This window comes from Garra rufa, chromosome 12, assembly GCF_049309525.1.
Source record: "Garra rufa chromosome 12, GarRuf1.0, whole genome shotgun sequence".
In the NCBI taxonomy this organism is placed as follows: Eukaryota; Metazoa; Chordata; class Actinopteri; order Cypriniformes; family Cyprinidae; genus Garra; species Garra rufa.
In genome coordinates, this window is record NC_133372.1 from 23,186,179 (window position 1) to 23,208,042 (window position 21,864).

The window sequence follows — 21,864 nt, forward strand, 5'->3', positions numbered from 1 at the left end:
GATTTTCTGGTTCTAATCAGAACATGGCAGCAGCTTTCTGTATGAGCTGCAGTTGTCTAATTGTCTTCTTGGGAAGGCCAGTGGGGAGACCATTACTATAGTCCACCCTGCTGGTGATAAAGGCATGAACAAGTCTTGACGGGAAACAAAACATCCAATTCTTGCAATGTTTTTGAAATGATAGTATGCTGATTTAGTTACTGTTTTGCCTTTGGCTGCTGAAACTGAGGTCTGACTCCAGAATCACACCAAGATTCTTGACTTGATTTTTTGTTTTTTGTACCCTAGTATCAAGATACGCATTCACCTTAAGAACTTAATTTTTTTTTTCAAATGCAATGACTTTAAATAGAGCAGCTACACCTCCACCTCTCCTAACAGCTCTGCAGACACTGTTTCATTGAGGACTGTTGCACTGCAGCTGTCTTCTAGCCATGTTTCATTTAGAAATTTTATAATGTCATTGATCAGAAATGATTTATTTTTTTTAGTGAGCGAATGTTTAAAAATGCTAACTTGATGGCATTACTTTTTTGTCTCTAGAGCAATCTTAGTTTGATGCCTAATAGGCCGCAGATTGGATGGGTTAACCGTACGACTTGAGAAGGCCTTAGACTTTCTATCACATGATAAAACAGAAATAGGGAAAGCTACAGGCACAATGGGTTCCCGCTTGTTCTGTAAACGTTCCTGAATGTTGCTGCTATCGTAGCGGGGACATGACACATATTAGTGAGAGCTGTTATCAGTTATTTTTGGTTTACTGCCGTTTTTGTTGATAACTGGGGGCTTGCAGCAAAAGAGTGGGAGAATCTGGTTTCAGCATATACCAGTTTCTCCATTTTCTGTGAGTAGCTTAGAAGTGGAGATGCTGGAGAGAGGGATAATGTGTCTGGTAAATAGGGCTCTGGTGTTACCTGTGGCTGAAATATGTTGTCCTGGCTTCCCTGGCTGTTTACCATAAAGTTGTCCTTCAGAGTCTTGGAGCTGTTATAGTACGTCACAGTCTGTCTGTGATGAGCTCTGTGGGCAGGGCTCAGCCAGGAAAGTGTCCATAAGCACTGCTTGTTGTGGCTATGTGGCATTGTCAGTGTCCTTGTGGGTTGTGTCAACCACATGGCGACTCTAAAGCTGATAAGATGTCCTGTTGTCACTCATACTTTGTCCAAGTGTGTGTGTGTGCCATTCATGTTTTTTGGACTGAGACAATCTACTGAAGGATGACGGAGTGAAAAATAGATATTGTTCTTTAGCACTCTCACACCAAGTTTGTTTGGGTGGAGGCCATCCAGTTTGAACAGTTGTCTATGGCCCCAGAAAAGATTGAAGTTGTTAATGAAGTTGACTCCTTTCAGTCTAAGCAACCGAGAAAACATGTTAGTTCCCCTTGTTGGGAGTGGTCCACTGATGAATGACTGAACTTTCGATGAGTTCACTGAAAATAAGACAAAAGTCATTTGTAATAATGAATATTAAATATATGTTCTTAAAAATTAAGTCTAAATGTCTTGTAGCACTGTTCAGGTAACTTGATCTTGTTTCAATAATTTTAGATAGAAAATGAGTATAAAAACAACATTAAAAACATACAAAGAGTTTTTTTTGTTGCTTTATTGCACTTTTAATATTAAAATAAACTGTAATCTTAAAGGAGAGTGCCCAGAAATGCAGTGAAAGCATCTGTAAGAACGTTCTGACTGAAGAGGACTGGAAGATCGGCAAGACAAAAGTGTTTCTGAAGGTACTGAGGTGATTTTAAAAGTATCATTACAGCATTAAAAAAAAGGTTCTAATGTGATATTTACTTATATCAGGATTTCCATGATACTGTTTTGGAATTGGCACGAGACAAGGCTCTCAATGCAAAGGCACTTCTTATTCAAAGAGTCATGAGAGGATACAAATACAGGTAAAAGACTGAGGATAATCTCTTGCATTTGTAGAGAAAATTTTCTCACATTGCTTTATCAGTTGGCTTGTTGCTTTCTCGCAGGAAAGAGTTCCTGAGAAAGAGAAGAGCAGCGGTGACCATACAGAAAACCTGGCGTGGACACAAAGTCAGAAAACTTTACAGAGTGGTACGTTGTCTTCTATTTGCAGCTTCTAAAAGATTATAGTCATTGCTTGTACATGTATGTAGAGTGTCATCTGTCTTTTTGCAGGTCCAATTGGGTTTTGCCCGTCTGCAGGCTCAAGTACGCTCCCGTCAGATGTCCTGGGAATATAAACAGAAGCGACGAGCAACTGTTCTGCTTCAGTCTCAGATTCGTGGCCACCTGGCGAGGAAGGAGTGGAAACGAAAGAGAGCGGCAGTGATCCTCCTGCAGGCTTACACTAGAGGAACTCTAGCCAGAAAAGCTGTCAAAAAGATGAAGAGAGATGTAAAAAGTTTTCTAAGAGACAGAATCACCATGTTTAGATGATCATCAGATATTCATCTGTCGCTGTCTCTGTTGTTTGCAGGCTTCCCTCTCACTTCAAGAACGTCGAGCAGAAGAACGTGCTGCTCTAGAGAGACAGAGGAAGCTTGATGAAATTCTGCGGCAGAGTAGAGAAAGAGAAGCGGCTGATCAGTTGGCATCCATCACAGACCAGGAAATGGTGGATGATATCTTTGGATTCTTGCCTAGCATGGTTGGCGGACAGGAGGGCCAGGCACCTCTGGGCTTTGAGGTGAGAGATCAAACTTATCAAAAAAGCATAAAGAATAACATTAAAACCAAAAAACGTACTGGAAACGGTGTGTTTGTGTGTTTAGGACTTGGAGGGAAAGCGAGCAGTGATGGAAGAGGTGGATCTGGATGATGCTCCAATGATGGCGATTCCAGAGGAAGACTATGATGATTTGGATGAGTACTCCTTCTCCAAGTTTGCGTCCATGTACTTCCAGGGTGCTGCCACACCCACATACATTCGCCAGAGATTACGTCAGCCTCTGCTCTATCATGAGGATGAGAATGATGTTGTGGTAAAGCCACTTTTGACTTTGAGCAGCTTTTGGTTGATTTATGATGTTCTTTTCACAGCAGAACACAACAATTTCTGATGTGTCACATAAAGAATAAGAGCTTACTAATGCCCTTCTCTTCTTCTCCACAGGCTTCACTAACAGTTTGGTGGATGATCTTGAGATTTATGGGTGATCTTCCTGAACCAAAGGCTCAGGGGGTCTCAAGAAGTGGACAAGCCTTTGCTGAACGCTCTCTTCAGCAGGATGTGGCCTCTAGACAGGATAGACGTCTCAGCCATATGGTGGGCCTGGACCAGGTGAGGAAACTCCTTTTTCTTACATATTTGTAACCTTGCACCACAAACCCAGTCATAAAGGTATTTTTTGGAAATAAGGTTCCTATTGATGTATGGTTTGTCAGGATAGCACAATATTTGGTCGAGATACAACTATTTGAAAATCTGAGGGTGCAAAAAATCTAAATATTGAGAAAATCGCTTTTAAAGTTGTTCAAATTAAGTTCTTAGCAATGCATATTACTAATCAAAATTTAAGTTTGGATATATTTATGATAGGAAATTTACAAAATATCTTCATGGAACATGATTTTTACTTAATATCTGAATGATTTTTGGGATAAATGATTTTTGACCCATACAGTGTATTTTCGGCTATTGCTACAAATATACCCGTGCTACTTAAGACTGGTTTTAAAAGTGTTGATGTTTCATTATTTTCAGAGAATGAGAAATACAAGAAACACTCCAAACAGGAAACTCAGTACACTTCCAGAAGAGGCTTCTCGCAACAGAAAATCATCTACTTTTACAGACATATTAGCCCGGAACCAAAAAGATGATGGTGTTCCAAGCCGCAAACTATCTGCCATACCAGAGCAGGGTCAGAGAAACAGAAAGACTTCAACGTTCGCTGATTTAATGTCCCGAAACAGAAAGACCTCCACAGCTCCTCTGGAGCCTCAGTCAAACAGAAAAACCAGTAGAAAACCGTCTGTTATAGCAGAAGAGGTAAGACACATACAGTTAATGTTGGAAATTGATCAATGATGTGACGCTCAATTTATTATCCCTCATGTCGTTTCAAACCAGTAAGACCTTTGTTCGTCTTCTAAACACAAATTAAAATATTTATGATGACATCTGAGAGCTTTCTGACCCAGCATAGACAGAACATACCATGTTCAAGGCCAATGTGTCAAGAAATGTAGTGAGGACATTGTTAAATAGTCCATGTGACATCTATCGTTCAACCTTAATTTTATGAAGCTATGAGGTTCGTAGCGCACAAAAAGTATTATCATTAGATTTCTATTTTAACAATGTCCTTACTACCTTTCCGGGCCTTAAACATGGTAGTACGAATGCTGTCTAAGCAGGGTCATAAAGCTCTTGGATGTCATCAAAAAATATCTTGATTTGTGTTCCGAAGGTCATACTGGTTTGGAACGACATGAGGGTGAGTAAATAATGACAGAATTAAATATTTTGCGTAAACTATCTACAAACAAAAAAAATGCAACAAAGATAAATGATTTATAATTTTTATAATTCTCGTTATGTAAAGGCAGATGATGGGTCTGAAGTTACCAAACAACCCACTGTGCAAACTATTAGTGAAGAAGATGAGATGAACCCAGATGGACTCACCCTGGACCGGCCAATGACATCTCTTGAAAAGTTGCATATCATTGTTGGATATGCCATTGTCAGACGTGACCTCAGGTTGGTAATTATTTAAAACTTATTTAAAAGTAATCTATTGTTTAATGGTCAGGTATTTCTGCTTCTAAGTTCTTAATATCTTTCATTTTAGAGATGAAATCTACTGCCAGATCTGTAAGCAGCTTCAGGAGAACTCAAACCGTGGTAGCTTCTTCCGTGGCTGGATCCTCCTGTCCATTTGTTTGGGCATCTTTCCTCCTACTGAGCACTTCATCAAGGTGAACAAAGGACAGGCTTTGCAACTCTTTGATGCATGATTAATATTTCTTTATCGGCTAATACATTTGAAATTGTATTTACATTGTGTGTCGTCTCATCTGATTTTCTTCTTCTCCTCACAGTACCTGCAAAGTTTTCTTCGTTTTGGTCCTGTGGGATACGCACCTTATTGCGCCGACCGACTGAGACGCACTGTTGCCAATGGAGTGCGTGGAGAGCCTCCCAGCTGGCTGGAGCTCCAGGTACAGACAGTTATGCCCTGTTAACAAATAGTGTTTTCAGACTGAACAACCTGCCATAGCTTTTCAAAAGCTGATCACAAATCAGAATGTTGCTGGTAAAAGTCAGCCACTCACAAAGGAATCGTAATATTTGGGATTTTTTGGCAAACGTTTGAAAACCCCTAGAGTACAGTATCTCACAGGAGATAGATGATGTGTGCTCCAATGTCTCCATTGCTAGATCAAATGAAACACTTCTTAATATTGTCATAATGATGGATGGCCCATTGAAACTAATAACTTCCAATTGCATTGTTGCTGTAATTTGCTTTAAAGGTCCAGTACAGATATGCAAAATGTACCAAAAATATGAAACTATAATTCATGCCCTCCCTGTTTGATCACAGGCCACCAAGTCCAAGAAGCCCATTGTCATCTCAGTGACCATGATGGATGGCAGGACTATCAGTATGCCTGTAGATTCTGCCACAACATCTAAAGAGGTCTGCCAAATGCTCTCACAGAAAGTCAAACTTCAGGACACATTTGGCTTCTCACTTTACACAGCTGTATATGACAAGGTATGAAGCCTGCGCATTGAATTTAGAGTTCAAGTCAGATTTTCCATATTATTAGAATTTAAGACATGGTATCGTACTCCCTCTTTTTAGGTGTGGTCCCTAGGTAGTGGCCGTGAGCATGTGATGGATGCCATCTCTCAGTGTGAGCAGGAAGTGAAGAGGAAAGGTGGGCAGGAACAACATGCCCCTTGGCGTCTCTACTTCCGTAAAGAGATCTTTGCACCTTGGCATGACAACAGCCAGGATAACGTCAGCACAGACATTATCTACAGACAGGTCATCAGAGGCCTGAAATATGGAGAGTACCAGTGTGAGAAGGTGTGCTTAAGACCATTTTTTGCATCAGTTATTATTAAAAATGAATATTTAAATTCTTTAAATTGGAAATTGGTGTTTCAGCGACTTAAACAGTAGTAGTTGACGGTAGTTGACCCAAAAATGAAAATTGTGTCGTCATTTACTCCCCCTCATGTCATTCCGAACTATGACTTTCTTTCTTCTGTGGAACACAGAAGATGATATTTTGAAGAATGCTGTTAACCAACAGTTTTGTGTTGGTTAAGTAAAAATGGAAAATGACTATGGACCTGAAACCCTTTGGTTACTAACATTCTTTAAATATTTTTTTTTGTGTTCCAGTCATTCACCTTTATTTATATAGAGCTTTATACAATACAGATGTGTCAAAGCAGCGTTATAGTGTCAAACACTTTTTAGAGACACTTTATAGTGTCAAACAGGAAAATAGTTTGTCAAAAATGCTAGAAGACAATTACAAACAGTCTATTTTTTCAGATATAGGGATGTATAGGGATGTCATCATCCAGTTCAGCTCTCTTGCTATAGCGTCAAGCCAACAATATTGCCAGAAATTAGGTGCCCCACCCCCCAGGTTTAGACAGTTTTCTAGATTACATGTGGAAGATTTTGGTCCGATAATACCTGTTTTGTTTTTTTTTTATTTCAGAATTTAGCAGTAGGAAATAACTTGTCATCCATTTTTTTATATCAACTATCCATTTTAGTTTTGCAAATTGGTACATACACTACCAGTCAAACGTTTTTGAACAGTAAAACTTGTTTTTTAAAAGAAGTCTCTTCTGCTCACCAAGCCTGCATTTAGTACAGCAAAAACAGTAACATTTTGAAATATTTTTACTATTTAAATTAAATGTTTACTATTTGAATATATGTTAAAATGTGACTTATTGCTGTGATTTCAAAGCTTAAGTTTCAGCATCATTACTCCAGTCACTCCATGATCCTTCAGAAATCATTCTAATATTCAGATTTCCTGCTCCAAAAACATTTATTATGTTGAAAACCGCTGAGTAGAATTATTTCAGGTTTCTTTGATGAATAGAAAGTTCAGATGAACAGCATTTATCTAAAATAGAAATCTTTTGTAACATTACAAATGTCTTTATCATCACTTAGAAAGCAGTTATTTTTAATAATAAAATATGTCACAATATTAATGCTTTTTTGCTGTATTTTGGATCAAATAAATGCATGTTTGGTGAGCAGAAGAGAATACTTAGAGAATTCTAAGAAAACATTCAAAAGACTTGTAGAGTATTATCAGGCCATGAAGAAATATAGAGCTGGGTATCTTCAGCTTAATAATAAAAGCTAACACCATCCCAACGTTAACATGTAAAGAGTGAAAGACAGCGGTCCTTGTACTGAGCCTTGTGGTACTCCATACTTGTGATCAATATGACATCACCTTGTTTACTGCTATGAATTGATGATGGTTAGATAAGTAAGATCTAGAACAGATTTAGAATGACATGAGGGATAGCAAAAGGACTGAACCTTTAACTTATTTTTTTGCTATTACCTCACTTTTTAAAGGTGCATTTCAGTAATAATGTGAATTTCTGTATTAATGAATATAGTAGCTGTTATCATGGACATTGTGGATTCAGCTTCAAGCAACCCGTTCAACCCATTACCATTGCTGTTATAGAATTGTGTTATTCATAGTCAGCCGTGCTACTTTATTCAATGGGTAAAATGTCCAATAAAAGCAACCTGATCTCATTAAAAAAACATACCTGTGGGAACTTTTTCACAAGTATCACCATGTACGTTTCGTGACATATTGATGTGAAATGCCCACTGATTGGCGCTAAAAGTATGTTCGGTTTTTTCCCTGAAACAGATGAGCGTACATATGGTACATTTATCTGATGTTGGTTTTGTACGTATCACTGCAGTTTTGACTTGAAATGTCTGTTAAGTGGCACTATAACTCTAATGCTATTTGCACTACACATAAACCTACCCGATAGTATAAACAAAAGGGAATGTGACATAAAAACGCATTCGCAAGCATGCCGCTTTAGCTTGTTTTTCGATCTTTTAGCTCTTTCATCGTGAGTCATGTTTTTCACGGGATTATTACCCAAGGATTCCACATCCTAAATCCAATCCGGGGCACCCAGGCTACCAAAATGCTTGTTACGTCCGGAATTTGAAACATATGTATCATAACTGTGTATGAAAACGATTACAAGTGCTTACTGTTTTAGCACCTTTAGTGTTCATTTCTGTCGGAAACCGCATTGATATGTTCTTATTGTTACGTATTTCGCTTTTTTTTTTACTTATCATTTTGCATTTGCTTACTCATTAGGCGACTACATCATGTCATTCATTGTGTGGCACTTGACCTTTGTGTTTCAGGAGGACGATACTGTTGCGCTTGCAGCAAAGCACTTCTATGTCCAGTTTGGATCAGACATGAGTATGGAGAATACTAAGACTGTAGTTAAGGAGTGCATTAACTCCAAACTACTGGAGGCCAAGTCAGAAGAAAAGTGGGTTCAGATGGTCAACACAGCACATGCGCAGGTACAGATGTTTCTGTTATTGCTTATGTTAACCTAAATGTAATAACACTTTCCACCTGTTTGAAAGGTACAGAATTTTACAAGCATTTGTCTGTCTTTGTTAGGGCTCATTAATAAACTCTCGGACCAAGCCTGATAAAGTCAAAGCAGAGGTGGTTGACTATGCCCGTCAAAAGTGGTCCATGTTATTCTCCAAGTTTTTTGAAGTTGCCAAGTTATCTGGTATGTCTTGCATGCTAAAATGAGTATTATTTTGAGTGTCCAAAATTTGGGGTCAGTAAGAAATTAGTATTTTAAATACTTTTACCTATAAAAAGTGACAGAAAAGACTAAAAATTAAAGACTAAAAATATTTCTAATTATTTTTCTTTGAACTTTCTATTCATCAAAGAATCTTGAAAAAAATGGTTTCCACAAAGCAGCACATTTGTTTTTAGTGTTTATAATTATAAAAAAAAGTTTCCTTAGCACCAAATCAGCATATTAGAATGATTTCTTTGACATTACAATAATAAATGACATTTCACAATATATTCAAATATAAAACAGCTATTTTAAATGAGCAAACAAGTTTATATAATTTGATAAATGAGATTAAATTTGTGTCACTTCAATATTCAGGTCCTCCTCTACCTAAGAGCAAGTTCATCTTTGCCATAAATTCAACGGGAATAACATTCCTAGATGAACGAGAAAAGACACTCCTGGTGCTGTCTTACCCAGAGCTCACTGGGGTCAACACTATCAGGTGGGTTGGACACCAGTTAATGCCTGACTGCCTTGTATCATGTTGTCTTGTCATTCAGAATGTTAAAATGTCATATTTAATTAAATACCTTCTCAAAAGTATGCATTTCCTGAATTATCCCTGCATCGTCTCCTCCAGAGATAGGAAGTGTGTGTGTTTGCTGACTCTGAAAGGAGACTTCACACTGAATGCAATCATGGCCACTGACATCTCAGATCTGGTAGCCATGTTCCTGGCAGGCCTGATACAACGTTCTCAATATGCTGTGACCCTACAGGAAGTTAACAGACAAGGTCAGAGAAGGAAATAAGCTGCATACTCATATATCTTTTTTAATTTGATTGTTCATGATCTGTGATTAGACTTGTTTCTGTCTAACAAAAAAATGGTTTGGATGTTTTTCAAGATGATCGAACATTTCTCAGCTTTAAGAAGGCAGAGCTCATCTGCCTCATTAAAGATGAGGAGTATCCAGTTGCCCGCGGCTGGTTGAAGGCCAAAAATGAGCGGACAGGAGACATTGGCGCAGTCCCTGCGGATGCTATCTTGATTCTTCCAACTCTTACGAAACCGACAAATGAAGTCCTGGTGAGAACTTGAATGTTTTGCATGCTGTTCTAGAGAGATCTATAGATCTTTATATTTGTCTGGCTTTGGAATATGCGTCATAATCTCATGGAGTTTGAAAAAGATTGCTAAAAACCTAACTTGTTCTGACTTTTTTGCCCTGGTTTTTAGAGCCTGATCAGCTTGTCCCCAGATCAAAGAAAGACCATTATAGACAACAGTCTAAAAGGAACCCTGACCGAAAGAGTGGCTCTTTATACTCTAAAAGATTTCTCAGTTGAATATTTCAGGTCCTCGCAGCAACTGTTTGACCACATTATTATTGCTCTTATTTAAAACATGCTACATTCTGAAGTGCTTCAGAAGCAAACATGCATGACCTGTTGTTTTTGTCATTTGTTACAGGCAGCCCATCAAAGATGTGAACAGACAGGTGATCTCTAAGAATGTAGCACCTGAGAGGCTGTGGGCCAACTCCAGAGAACCCATCAGACAGCCCCTGCTGAAGAGACTAGTGGGCAATCCAGATTTCAGCCCACTTGCCTGCCAGGCCTTCACTGATATCCTTTGCTACACATATTTAAGCCATTATCATTTATTGCAATAATGTGATTGCTTATTGCCACAGTAGCAGTTGACCCCTAACATGTATCTAAATGTAGTAATGCATAAAAACTGTAGAACATGGCAGATGTTGTAGTTTGATGTAGGGTTATCCAGGTAGGATACGACCCTGGAAAGTGCTGATTCCTTGACTACATTGTGTGCACCTATTCTGAAGTACATGGGTGACTACCCCACTAGACAGATTCAGAGCCCCCAGGAGCTCACAGACCAGATCTTTGGCCCACCTACAGAAAACGAAGAGCTGAGAGATGAGATCTACTGCCAGATCATGAAACAAATGACCAGCAATAACAACCGGTAAACAGCATTACATGCTCAAAGTCAAAATTGCGTTGCCTGTTGAATGCCTGTACACTACCACAAAAGTTTTTACAAAATTTTAAGCAGCTGTTACTTCAGTCTTCAATGCCACATGATCTTTCAGAAATCATTCTATTACGTTTACGTACTCTTGATCCTTAATACTGTGTCGTTACCTGAATGATCCACAGCTGTTTTTTTTGTTTTGTTTTGTTTAGTGATAGTTGTTCATGAGCCCCTTGTTTGTCCTGAACAGTTCAACTGCCCATTATTCTTCAGAAACATCCATCAGGTCCCACAAATTCTTTGGTTTTTCAGCATTTTTGTGTATTTAAACCCATTCCAACAATGACTATGATTTTGAGATCCATCTTTTCACACTGAGGAAAACTAATAGGCTTATATGCAACTATTACAGAAGGGTCAAATGCCCACTGATGCTTCAGAAGAAAAAACGATGCATTAAACTTGTGTGTAAACTTTGGAACAGAATGAATATGTGCACATTTTTTTATTTTGCCTAAATCTTTCTGTTTCATTTAGTACTGTTTTTCAGAAGCTACAGAAGACAAAATAAGTTATATTTACCCTGGTCTTTAAATTTAAATAGTTTTCACCCCCTTGCTCTTAATGCATTGTGTTTCCTTCTGAAGCATCAGTGAGTGTTTGAACCTTCTGTAATAGTTGAATATGAGTCCCTCAGTTGTCCTCAGTGTGAGAAGATGGATCTCAAAATCATTAATCATTGTTGGAATGGGTTCAAATACACGAAAATGCTGAAAAACCAAAGAATTTGTGGGACTTGAAGGATTTTTCCGAAGAACAGAGGGCAGTTTATCTGTTTATGACAAACAAGGGACTCACGAACAACTATCACTAAACAAACAAACAGCTGTGGATCATTTAGGTAAGAACACAGTATTAAAAAAGAATCATGTAAACTTTTGAATGGGGTCATTTTTATAAAGTCATCTTTTATTTTCTCTTGTGGACTGTATGTAAACGTCTTTAATGTGAAATATCTTATTCAGATCAGTACTAAATAAAAAATAACAAGCATTTTGTATGATCCCTCTTATCTTGGTAAAATAATTAACATTTTGGAGATTTTGCAAGGTGTATGTAAACTTTTGACCTCAACTGTATCTTTACTTTCTCTTTTGATCAATTGAATGCATTTATGTTGAATAAAAGTATTAATCATTAAAAATATTTGAATTGTAATATACATGTAAGCAATAGCTTAAAAAGAATCATGTCTGTTGAAATCATAATCACTTGTAAACTTGGTGCAAAGATGTGACAGAGACACAGTTTCACAAGCGTTCTGTACAGTTTTCCTTTTGGAATTGTTGTTGCACCAAAGTCAGCTTGCCCTTTATAACGGTGAGGGACAACTACGCAACCTTTAACTTCTTTATTCATAAGTGTTTTTTATTAAGGTTCTTTTTTAAGTTCAGTCATTTAAAGAGACAGTTCACCCAAAAATGAAAATTCTGTCATTAATTACTCACTCTCATGTTGTTCCAAACTTGTAAGACCTTTGTTCATCTTCGGAACACAAATTAAGATTTTTTTGGATGAAATCTGAAAGCTTTCTGACCCTCAATGTACATCAACAACTACCACATTTAAGGCCAAGAAAGGTACTACGGACATTGTTAAAATTGTCCAAGCAGCAGGTTCATTGAACTAGTTCAGTTTTCATCATTCTTATTTTAATACATTTAAGCCACTTTTAGACATTAAGAAGTTACAATAGTAAGTTAACATTTACAAATGTTCTTCCTCAATCAGGTACAGCGTGGAGCAGGGCTGGCAGCTGCTGTGGCTGTGCTGTGGTCTCTTCCCTCCCAGTAACACTGTGTTCAAACATGCTCAGCGTTTCATTGAGACACGCAAACGAGAGCCATTGGCCACCGACTGCCTCCAGAGACTGCAAGGGGCTCGGAGGTATGGCCAGCATTTCTAGACATATGTTTAATCATATTTTATTTCAACCCAAACCCTTTTCATTCCAAGTGAGATCACATTGCTTTATGGGTAGAAGAGTAGGAAGACATGCAACGAATGAACACTTAAAAGTTTAAATGAATTAATCATACATTCCTAAGCTGTCCTATCATGTGAGTTCAGTTATAGAATCACTAAAAGCTCATTTTTAAGTCACTGTTAAAAGCTTATGAGAACAAAGCCTTTATTGTTTTTTACTCTTTGAACTTTGGCTGGCTTACCTGAGAGTCATAACCTATTGGAGCTCATCACAAACAGCATGTGTGTTATATTACTGGACTGATGAGATAAACACTCTATTCGCAGATGCTAACAGTTGGCTTATTACCACATTGGCATATGAAAGCCACCTAACACATATGCTTTAATATTTAATATCAGTTAATCAAAAATGATTGTTTTGAGGTACTAGTAATTCAGTCTTTCAAAAGGATGCACTGTTACACACTATTGGCACAGCAACACTTCTCCTTTTAGCATGGTAACCTTTGCCAGACTGGATCAAATGCCAGGAAAGTGTCAGTACTGTGATAGGATAGTACAGAATTTACAGCAGCTTCATCTGCTACTGCAACTGTTCAAAGACTTCCACATTTGGGAATCACTGTAGTTGAAATAAGTCCACAAGCTGGGTCACAGATGATGAGAACTGCATTGGTGATTTGGTGTAATAGTATAACAGCCATGTGGTTACAGTGTGTAAGATGACATTTGTCATTGTTTCTGTGCTAGAATGGAGCCCAGAAAGCTTCCACCTCACCAGGTAGAGGTTAATGCAATTCAGCAAAACAGCACCCAGTTCTTCCACAAAATTCAATTCCCCAATGACACTCAAGAGGTAATGCAACACACAGTACTGTTTTCCAGTCGGGCACTAGTGTGCCATTCATTTTTTGCTTAAAAAAAAAAAAATGAATAGCAGTTGAATAAACAAAATCTACAGTCAATATGCTGCCAGCGCAAGTCATACGTTTCATTCATGCAATATCAATCTAGTGTCCCTAAAACTCTATTTGTCGCCCTTCTGGACAGAATTTTGAGGTGGGATCCAACACCAAGGTAAAAGACCTGGTCCTGACCATTGCTACTAAACTCATGCTGTCCACAGCTGAGGGTTTCAGCCTCTTTGTGAAAACTCCTGATAAGGTTTGTATCCACGCTACCATGATTTAGAATTAAAGAGGTAGTTAAAAAATGAACATTCTGTAAGTAATTACTTTAAGGTCAGTAAAGACCTTAGATCTTTAGAACACAAATTATCATATTTTTGATGAAATCTGAGAGCTTTCTGTCCCTGCATAGACAGCAATGCAACCAACCCATTCAAGGCCCTGAAAGGTGGTAAGGACATAATTTTTGGTGCGCAAAGAAAACAAAAATTTTAAATCTTTAAATTTTTCTCTTCCGTTTCAGTTTCACGATAGTACCACAATGCAAACGTGTGGTGCTGCTTACGCAGGAGCCTGCATTCCAATGTATAACCTGGATGCGCTGCACCTTGTTTACTAGCAGAAGAAGATTCCCACTGTACATTAAACATCTTCCTAAAAATGTCTGAAGATTTTGACAGAGAGGATGACTTTTTATTTCCCAATTTATTGCCCAGCCTTACCAAAGTCCCTTTTAAGGAAAGCCTGTTCACTCGGCGGCCATATTTACAAGACCAAGTCCTATATAATTAATGGGGGAATCCTAAAGTCTCAAAAACTGCTTGCTGAACTCACAGTTAAATATTTCAAATCAGTAACAAAATCTGAAAATGAACTGCCGCATGAATGTTGTCCCAACTACACACAAAACGACAAGATTCCAGCGACAAGCAATTTGGCTGTCCACAGTATTCAGAAGCGAGAAGCGCACTGCACTCCCAACAAAATGGACAAGTTTATAATCTATTTCACAAATATGAAACCTTTTAAACATTATTAAAACTATATACTGAGTGACTGATTCCATCTTTGTCATGGAAAACATTGATTCACAGTGAATTCACCGTTGAAATGTATTTATTTTTAAGATCTAAGATTAATGATCTATTATTGCTTTCAGTATGGCTAGAAATGTCATGCAATATGATATTCACAGTCACATTAGCACTTTTAGCATTATATAAAGCACATAATCAGTACCTGAGATTATAATTGTCATGTACTGTATGTTGTTGTTAGAGCAGCAACGCTGCAGAAATAGAAACTGTTTCTAAAATAGAAATTTTGTGTGAAAAAAACTCAGATTAACATTGGAAAAATGCCTGAGTGTTGCAGCATTACGTGTAGTTAGGATTTGGTGTTATGCTCAAATAGCGTTTAAAAAGCATATTTTTTAGGGAAGACCATGACTGCGCATGCACATTGGCTGGTCTAGCTTTGGGTCACTGTAGGACCAGAGCTTCTAACAGCCTCTGCAGTGACGTAATGACTTTACCAATCAGTGATTGGCTCTTTCATTTAGAAGGTGTTACTATTCCACCATGTTGTGCATTGCAGTTTCTCCCATTTATAAGTATAGGAGTGAACTGTCTTTGTTTTTCTTACTTATTTAAATCAGAATATACAGACAATGAACTAAGAGAGATGGATGTTCCACGTCCTGCATCAGCAGCACCACACACATGTGTTGTAGTACTCTTGTGAACTGTGACACGGAAGCAAAGAAATTGTTGAATAAAGCTATTGTTTTTGTTTTCTATGTGTGCAAAAAGTATATTTGTTAGGTTGAACCACTGATGTTACATGGACTATTTTAACAATGTCCTTACTACCTTTTCTGGGCCTTGAACATTCAAGTTGCCTTGCTGTCTATGCAGGGTCAGGAAGCCCTCGGATTTTAAAAAATATCTTAAATTGTGTTCTGAAGATGAATGATGGTCTTATGGGTTTGGAACGACATGAGAGTGAGTAATTAATGACAGAATTTTCATTTTTGGGTGAGCTATAGTAAACCCATATTTAGCGCAGTTTAAGAACTGACTGTTTAAAAATCATATATTTATAAAAATCTTAGTCTGATTATTGGGAGAGATATTACCTCAGTGTCTACAGTGGTTACAGCTCTGCCAATGATCCCATGTTATGTCCTTTCACTAATTTATAGTGGTGTTTTTACATAGCTTTTGTCTGTATGTTAATCTAGCGTTTTTTTTCCCTCAGGTTCTAAGTATGAATGAAACTGACTACTTCTTTGACAACCTGAGACATATTACTGACTGGTCCAGGAGAGCAAAGAGAGTGAATCAGGGTAAGTCTGTTTCAGTTTTGGTGAAACCATTATTAAGTGTTTCTAATCTCTAGATCACTGATTGGGAACAGTGGCACTTTTAAAAACGGGCTTCATAATGCAAGATTTTGTTACTTATATCATTATCGTCACTGTGTAAACTACAAAATTTGTGAAAACGGTATCATCATGCACGTTCACCCTGCTGAAAAAAACAGCATATGCTGGTTAGGTATGTTTTGGTGCTGGGATGCTGGTTTAAGCTGGTTTATGGTTTAAGCTGGTTTATGCTGGTCCTTTGCTGGTTAATGCTGGTCCTTTGGTCCTTAGCTGGTTAATGCTGATCCTTTGCTGGTTAATGCTGGTCCTTTGGTCCTTAGCTGGTTAATGCTGGTCCTTTGGTCCTTAGCTGGTTAATGCTGGTCCTTTGGTCCTTAGCTGGTTAATGCTGGTCCTTTGCTGGTTAATACTGGTCCTTTGCTGGTTAATGCTGGTCCTTTGCTGATTAATGCTGATCCTTTGCTGGTTAATGCTGTTCCTTTGCTGGTTTATGCTGGTCCTTTGCTGGTTAATGCTGGTCCTTAGCTGGTTAATGCTGGTCCTTTGCTGGTTAATGCTGATCCTTTGCTGGTTAATGCTGGTCCTTTGCTGGTTAATGCTGGTCCTTTGCTGGTTAATGCTGGTCCTTAGCTGGTTAATGCTGGTCCTTTGCTGGTTAATGCTGGTCCTTTGCTGGTTTATGCTGGCCCTTTGCTGGTTAATGCTGGTCCTTTGCTGGTTAATGCTGATCCTTTGCTGGTTAATGCTGGTCCTTTGCTGGTTAATGCTGGTCCTTTGCTGGTCCTTAGCTGGTTAATGCTGGTCCTTAGCTGGTCCTTAGCTGGTTAATGCTGGTCCTTAGCTGGTTAATGCTGGTCCTTTGCTGGTAAATGCTGATCCTTAGCTGGTTAATGCTGGTCCTTTGCTGGTTTATGCTGGCCCTTTGCTGGTTAATGCTGGTCCTTTGCTGGTTTATGCTGGCCCTTTGCTGGTTAATGCTGGTCCTTAGCTGGTTAATGCTGGCCCTTTGCTGATTAATGCTGGTCCTTTGCTGGTTAATGCTGGTCCTTAGCTGGTTAATGCTGGTCCTTTGCTGGTTTATGCTGGCCCTTTGCTGGTTAATGCTGGTCCTTAGCTGGTTAATGCTGGTCCTTTGCTGGTTTATGCTGGCCCTTTGCTGGTTTATGCTGGCCCTTTGCTTGTTTATGCTGGTCCTTGACAGACTGCAGCAACATGACCAGCATAAACCAGCAAAGGACCAGCATTAACCAGCTAAAAACCAGCATAAACCAGCAAAGGACCAGCATAAACCATCAAAGGACCAGCATTAACCAGCTAAAAACCAGCATAAACCAGCAAAGGACCAGCATAAACCAGCTTAAACCAGCATCCCAGCACCAAAACATACCTAACCAGCAAATGCTGTTTTTTTTTCAGCAGGGCATTCTATCCACCTTTTTCACCTAGCCTATTCCAGCTATTTTTACCTGTACAAAACAGCTTGTTTTGCTGCTTGATATTGCAAATTTGAGGTGTGTCTTACCATATTATTTTAATGTATTATCTTAATTATGAATACACTAGTTTTTAGTGTGTTTTACTGTTTCCTGCACATTGTTATTCTTGTTATTTCCCTATAGCGTATATAGAAGTATAGAGTTTCTAGTGACACTACCACCTACTGGCCTGGCATGCAGCGTTACAGCGTTTTTAGTCATTTATGTGGCTCCATGTAAATCAGAGAACGTTTTGACAACAATGCTGTCTGTACCAGAAAATTTTCAAAATGCAAAGAAAAACTTTTCTGTTTAAAATATATTGTTGTTGTGTAAACATACCCTAAAAGGAAAAGTTACTATTTATTGTTGTACTCTTTTAAACAGCGGGCGGACCAGTGAGTGTATCTTACACGGTTTTCTTTATGAGAAAACTATGGTTCAACATTATCCCTGGTAGAGATGTGGAGGCGGATCTCATCTTCCATTTCCCACAGGTACTAGTAATCTGTGGCATGTTCTCAAAAATATTTGGAATATGTTCCATATAGTTTCCCTGTACGCATCAAAGAACTTCACATTATAAGGTATATGGTATTTTTCCATTTTCTGATACTATATAGGAGTTGCCCAAGTACTTGAGAGGTTATCATCTTTGTAACAAACAAGACATGGTGACGCTCGGCGCTCTACTCTTCAGGGTGAAAGTGGACAATGATAAAACTCAGTTTCCCATGATTCCTAGAATGCTAAAAGACCTGGTGCCTAATGACCAGCTTAAAGCCATGTCTGATAATGAATGGAAAAAGGTCAGTTCCAGTACAATGCAATTTTGTGGATTGTGAACTGTATAAGTGATATTATTCTTCTGAAGTGTTTCTTATAATCATTTTTCAACAGCACATTTTTGCTGAGTACAACAAGCAAACAGGCATGACTGTGGAGCAGGCAGTGATTGGCTTTTTAAAGATTGTCTACAAATGGCCCACATTTGGCTGTGCCTTTTTTGATGTCAAAGTAAGCAGTTTGAGTCTGCAGCACAATAATAAATTTGTTAATGTTTCTTAAAAATGGTGTATAAGATGATTCTTGATATTACAGCAAACATCAGAGCCCAATTTCCCTGACATCGTAAGGATTGCCATCAGTAAACAGGGGGTCACTTTCATTCACCCCAAAACAAAGGTATCATCAGTTGACAACTCTTATAAACAAGTTTTTTTTTCTCTCATTTTAACTGCTTAGCATATACAGTTGATGTCAAAGTTTACATACACCTTGCAGAATCAAAATATGAGGGAACATACAAAATGCATGTTATTTTTTATTTAGTACTGACCTGAATAAGATATTTCACATTAAAGATGTTTACATATAGTCCACAAGAGAAAATAATAGTTGAATTGATAAAAATGACCCTGTTCAAAAGTATACATACATTTGATTCTTAATACTGTGTTTTTTCCCATATGATCCACAGCTGTTTTTTTTTTTTTTTTTTTTTTTGTGATAGTGATAGTTCATGAGTCCCTTGTTTGTCCTGAATAGTTAAACTGCCCGCTGTTCTTCAGAAAAGTCCTTTAGGTCCCAAAAATTCTTTGGTTTTTCAGCATTTTTGTGTATTTGAACCCTTACCATCAATGACTGTATGATTTTGAGATCCATCTTTTCACACTGAGAGTTTAAACGCTCACTTATGCTTCAGAAGGAAGAATAATGCATTAAGAGGGGGTGAAAACTTTTGGAATTTGAAGATCAGGGTAAATTTTATTTATTTTGTCTTCTGGGGAACATGTAAGTATCTTCTGAAGGGCACTACTAAATGAAAGAAATATGATGTTTAGACAAAATATGAAAAATGTACATATCCTCATTCTGTTCAAAAGTGTACACCCCTGATTCTTAATGCATAATTTTTCCTTCTGAAGCATCAGTGAGCGTATAAACCTTCTGTAATAGTTGCCTATCAGTGATACATTCCACAACCTGCACATTTGACAGATCGGCTTCAAAATAAGCTGTTTTTTAGACTAACAAGAAAGTTGATTTCTGAAACTTACAGGATGTTTTTGTAGTGCAATCACCTCTTATATGTCAAAAGATTAAGGGAATTTTTATTTCTCAGTTCATGATGCCTTTAAAATATGAATAAAGTATCATAACTCTGTTTCTACTTTTAATTTTGTTGAACTAATTGTATTAAACTTCTGTTTAAGGACACTCTGGCTGTGCATCCATATAACAAGATTGCAAACTGGTGCAGTGGAAGCACATACTTCCACATGACTATAGGAAACCTTGTCAGAGGGAACAAAATCCTGTGTGAAACTTCCCTGGTAAGTGACACGGATGAGGCTTTTTGCGGTCTTCAGTGTCACATGATCCTTTAAAAATAATTCTAATATACTGATTTGGTGCTCAAGAAACATTTCTTATTATAATCAGTGTTTTTGCTGCTTAGTATTTTGGTAGAAACCATGATACACTACCATTTAAAAGTTTTAGGAAAAGAAATGACCACTTTTATTCAGCAAGACATTCAAGTGGCATAAAATGAAAAATATTGAAATGTTTCCAATATTGAATCAGCATATTAGAATCATGTGGCGCTGGAGACTGGAATAAAGGCTGCACAAAAAATTCACAAGAATTCACAAAAAACATTTTTGCCATTTAAAATACAAATTTTCAGATCTTAAAATAATATAATTTTATTCTGTGTTCATAAGGGCTATAAAATTGACGACCTGCTGACTTCCTACGTCAACATGTATCTTACTGAGAAGAGAGGACAAAGACGAAATTACTATGACTAAAACTAACAGACCAGCAATGACTTGACTGTGCTTTTCTTTTAAAGACACACATTTATAAATACAATAAAAACAACCAATGAGAAATGTTAAAAAACATAAATTTATCGAACTAAATAATGGTGTGGATTTATTTTTCAATGTGATAAGCTATATACATATATATATACTGCAAAATGTGTAATGCCAACTGTTGTGTTAAAGATCAGTTGTTTTTCTTAATATGCTGCCAATATACCACTAGTTGACTTAATATTTAATGACACAAGTTAATCATTACAGTCATTGAATCATATTATATTATTGATGCATTTTAAGTATTTCTGAGTAAAATTGTTGAATAAATGTCTATGAGGTGCAACTCATTGTACATTGTGATTATTTTGCTGTAGAACCAAATCAGGAAATCTTCTTCCTGAATGGGAGTCAATGGGACACTGGAACATAGGAAAATTAAGAAATTTGGCACACTTGTAGACGGTCTAGAATAGTGATCTGACCAAATTTGGGGTCTCTAGGACTAACTCTATAGTGCCACCACTAGTTTGAAAATTCAACATTGAGCCATTTTGAAAAGTAGAGTTTTTTTTATACTATTCCTCCTTTAAATACTGTCCAATTTCTTCCAAAACTTAGAAAATATAATCTTTGGACTGAACTGTATAGAAATGACTCAACTGAATTTTATGACCTACTGGTTAATAAAAAAAGCTATGATGTGAACTTAAACAAGGTCGACCCGAAATTGGTTTAGAGCCTGTATCTCAGCCAAACTTTGATTAATCAAAATGAAACTTGGTACACTTTATCAACAGCATGTTATGAGGGGCCATGCCAAAGTTGGGAACAGTGCCACCTATGGATCGTGAGATATAAAAAATGGCTACTTTTGCTTTTAATTTTTTAACAGTCAGTCAGAAAATCATCTTGGTGTCTACGGATTCCTTGGGTCATGCCGAATCTGCAGATGTCAATTTGTCCAGGATCGGACAAACCACTTGTCCGTCATTTTGAAATTTGTCATAAATTGCAATACCTAGTGTTCCAGAGATACAAAGATTTTTGTTAATTTTTATATCCTTTCATTCCCTGGGTCATGCTGTTTATGATGAAGTCTCATGTATACTTTTCCATTAATGTACCTGGTATAAAGTCCGAAACCAAACAGGAAGTCTGTTATTTTTTATTTTCTTGGCAAGTTTTGTGTCGTTTTTGCCGTTTTCAGGCATTGTGTTTAAAGGAACTCCTCCTAGAGATTTATTCAGATCAACACCAAATTTGGTCAGTCTAATCTAAAGCCCTTTGTAATGTTAAAGGGGTTATATGATGTTGCTAAAAAGAACATTATTTTGTGTATTTGTTGTAATGCAATGTGTTTATGCAGTTTGAGGTTCAAAAAACATTTTATTTTCCACATACTGTACATTATTGTTGCTCCTCTCTGCCCCGCCTTTCTGAAACACTTTGATTGTTA

At 37.5% G+C, this 21,864-nt stretch overlaps 1 protein-coding gene across 1 annotated transcript in view; it reads left to right on the plus strand.

The window, feature by feature from the left end:
- The window catches only part of myo7ba (myosin VIIBa), a 32,564-nt gene extending 11,813 nt beyond the window's left edge, over positions 1–20,751 (plus strand). The window contains exons 18-48 of the mRNA XM_073851175.1: positions 1,652–1,741; positions 1,815–1,909; positions 1,994–2,078; positions 2,163–2,381; positions 2,464–2,673; positions 2,759–2,968; positions 3,100–3,267; positions 3,691–3,978; positions 4,535–4,692; positions 4,784–4,910; positions 5,034–5,153; positions 5,540–5,713; positions 5,804–6,031; positions 8,405–8,572; positions 8,676–8,793; positions 9,193–9,319; positions 9,458–9,612; positions 9,726–9,907; positions 10,058–10,176; positions 10,292–10,446; positions 10,657–10,810; positions 12,611–12,766; positions 13,559–13,664; positions 13,859–13,972; positions 15,976–16,063; positions 17,965–18,074; positions 18,201–18,386; positions 18,478–18,594; positions 18,679–18,762; positions 19,794–19,913; positions 20,307–20,751. Of these exons, the coding sequence (XP_073707276.1) occupies positions 1,652–1,741; positions 1,815–1,909; positions 1,994–2,078; positions 2,163–2,381; positions 2,464–2,673; positions 2,759–2,968; positions 3,100–3,267; positions 3,691–3,978; positions 4,535–4,692; positions 4,784–4,910; positions 5,034–5,153; positions 5,540–5,713; positions 5,804–6,031; positions 8,405–8,572; positions 8,676–8,793; positions 9,193–9,319; positions 9,458–9,612; positions 9,726–9,907; positions 10,058–10,176; positions 10,292–10,446; positions 10,657–10,810; positions 12,611–12,766; positions 13,559–13,664; positions 13,859–13,972; positions 15,976–16,063; positions 17,965–18,074; positions 18,201–18,386; positions 18,478–18,594; positions 18,679–18,762; positions 19,794–19,913; positions 20,307–20,393 (4,518 nt within the window). The 3' untranslated portion in view covers positions 20,394–20,751. The remainder of the gene's footprint in view (positions 1–1,651; positions 1,742–1,814; positions 1,910–1,993; positions 2,079–2,162; positions 2,382–2,463; positions 2,674–2,758; positions 2,969–3,099; positions 3,268–3,690; positions 3,979–4,534; positions 4,693–4,783; positions 4,911–5,033; positions 5,154–5,539; positions 5,714–5,803; positions 6,032–8,404; positions 8,573–8,675; positions 8,794–9,192; positions 9,320–9,457; positions 9,613–9,725; positions 9,908–10,057; positions 10,177–10,291; positions 10,447–10,656; positions 10,811–12,610; positions 12,767–13,558; positions 13,665–13,858; positions 13,973–15,975; positions 16,064–17,964; positions 18,075–18,200; positions 18,387–18,477; positions 18,595–18,678; positions 18,763–19,793; positions 19,914–20,306) is intronic.
- The last annotated feature ends 1,113 nt before the right edge of the window (positions 20,752–21,864 follow it).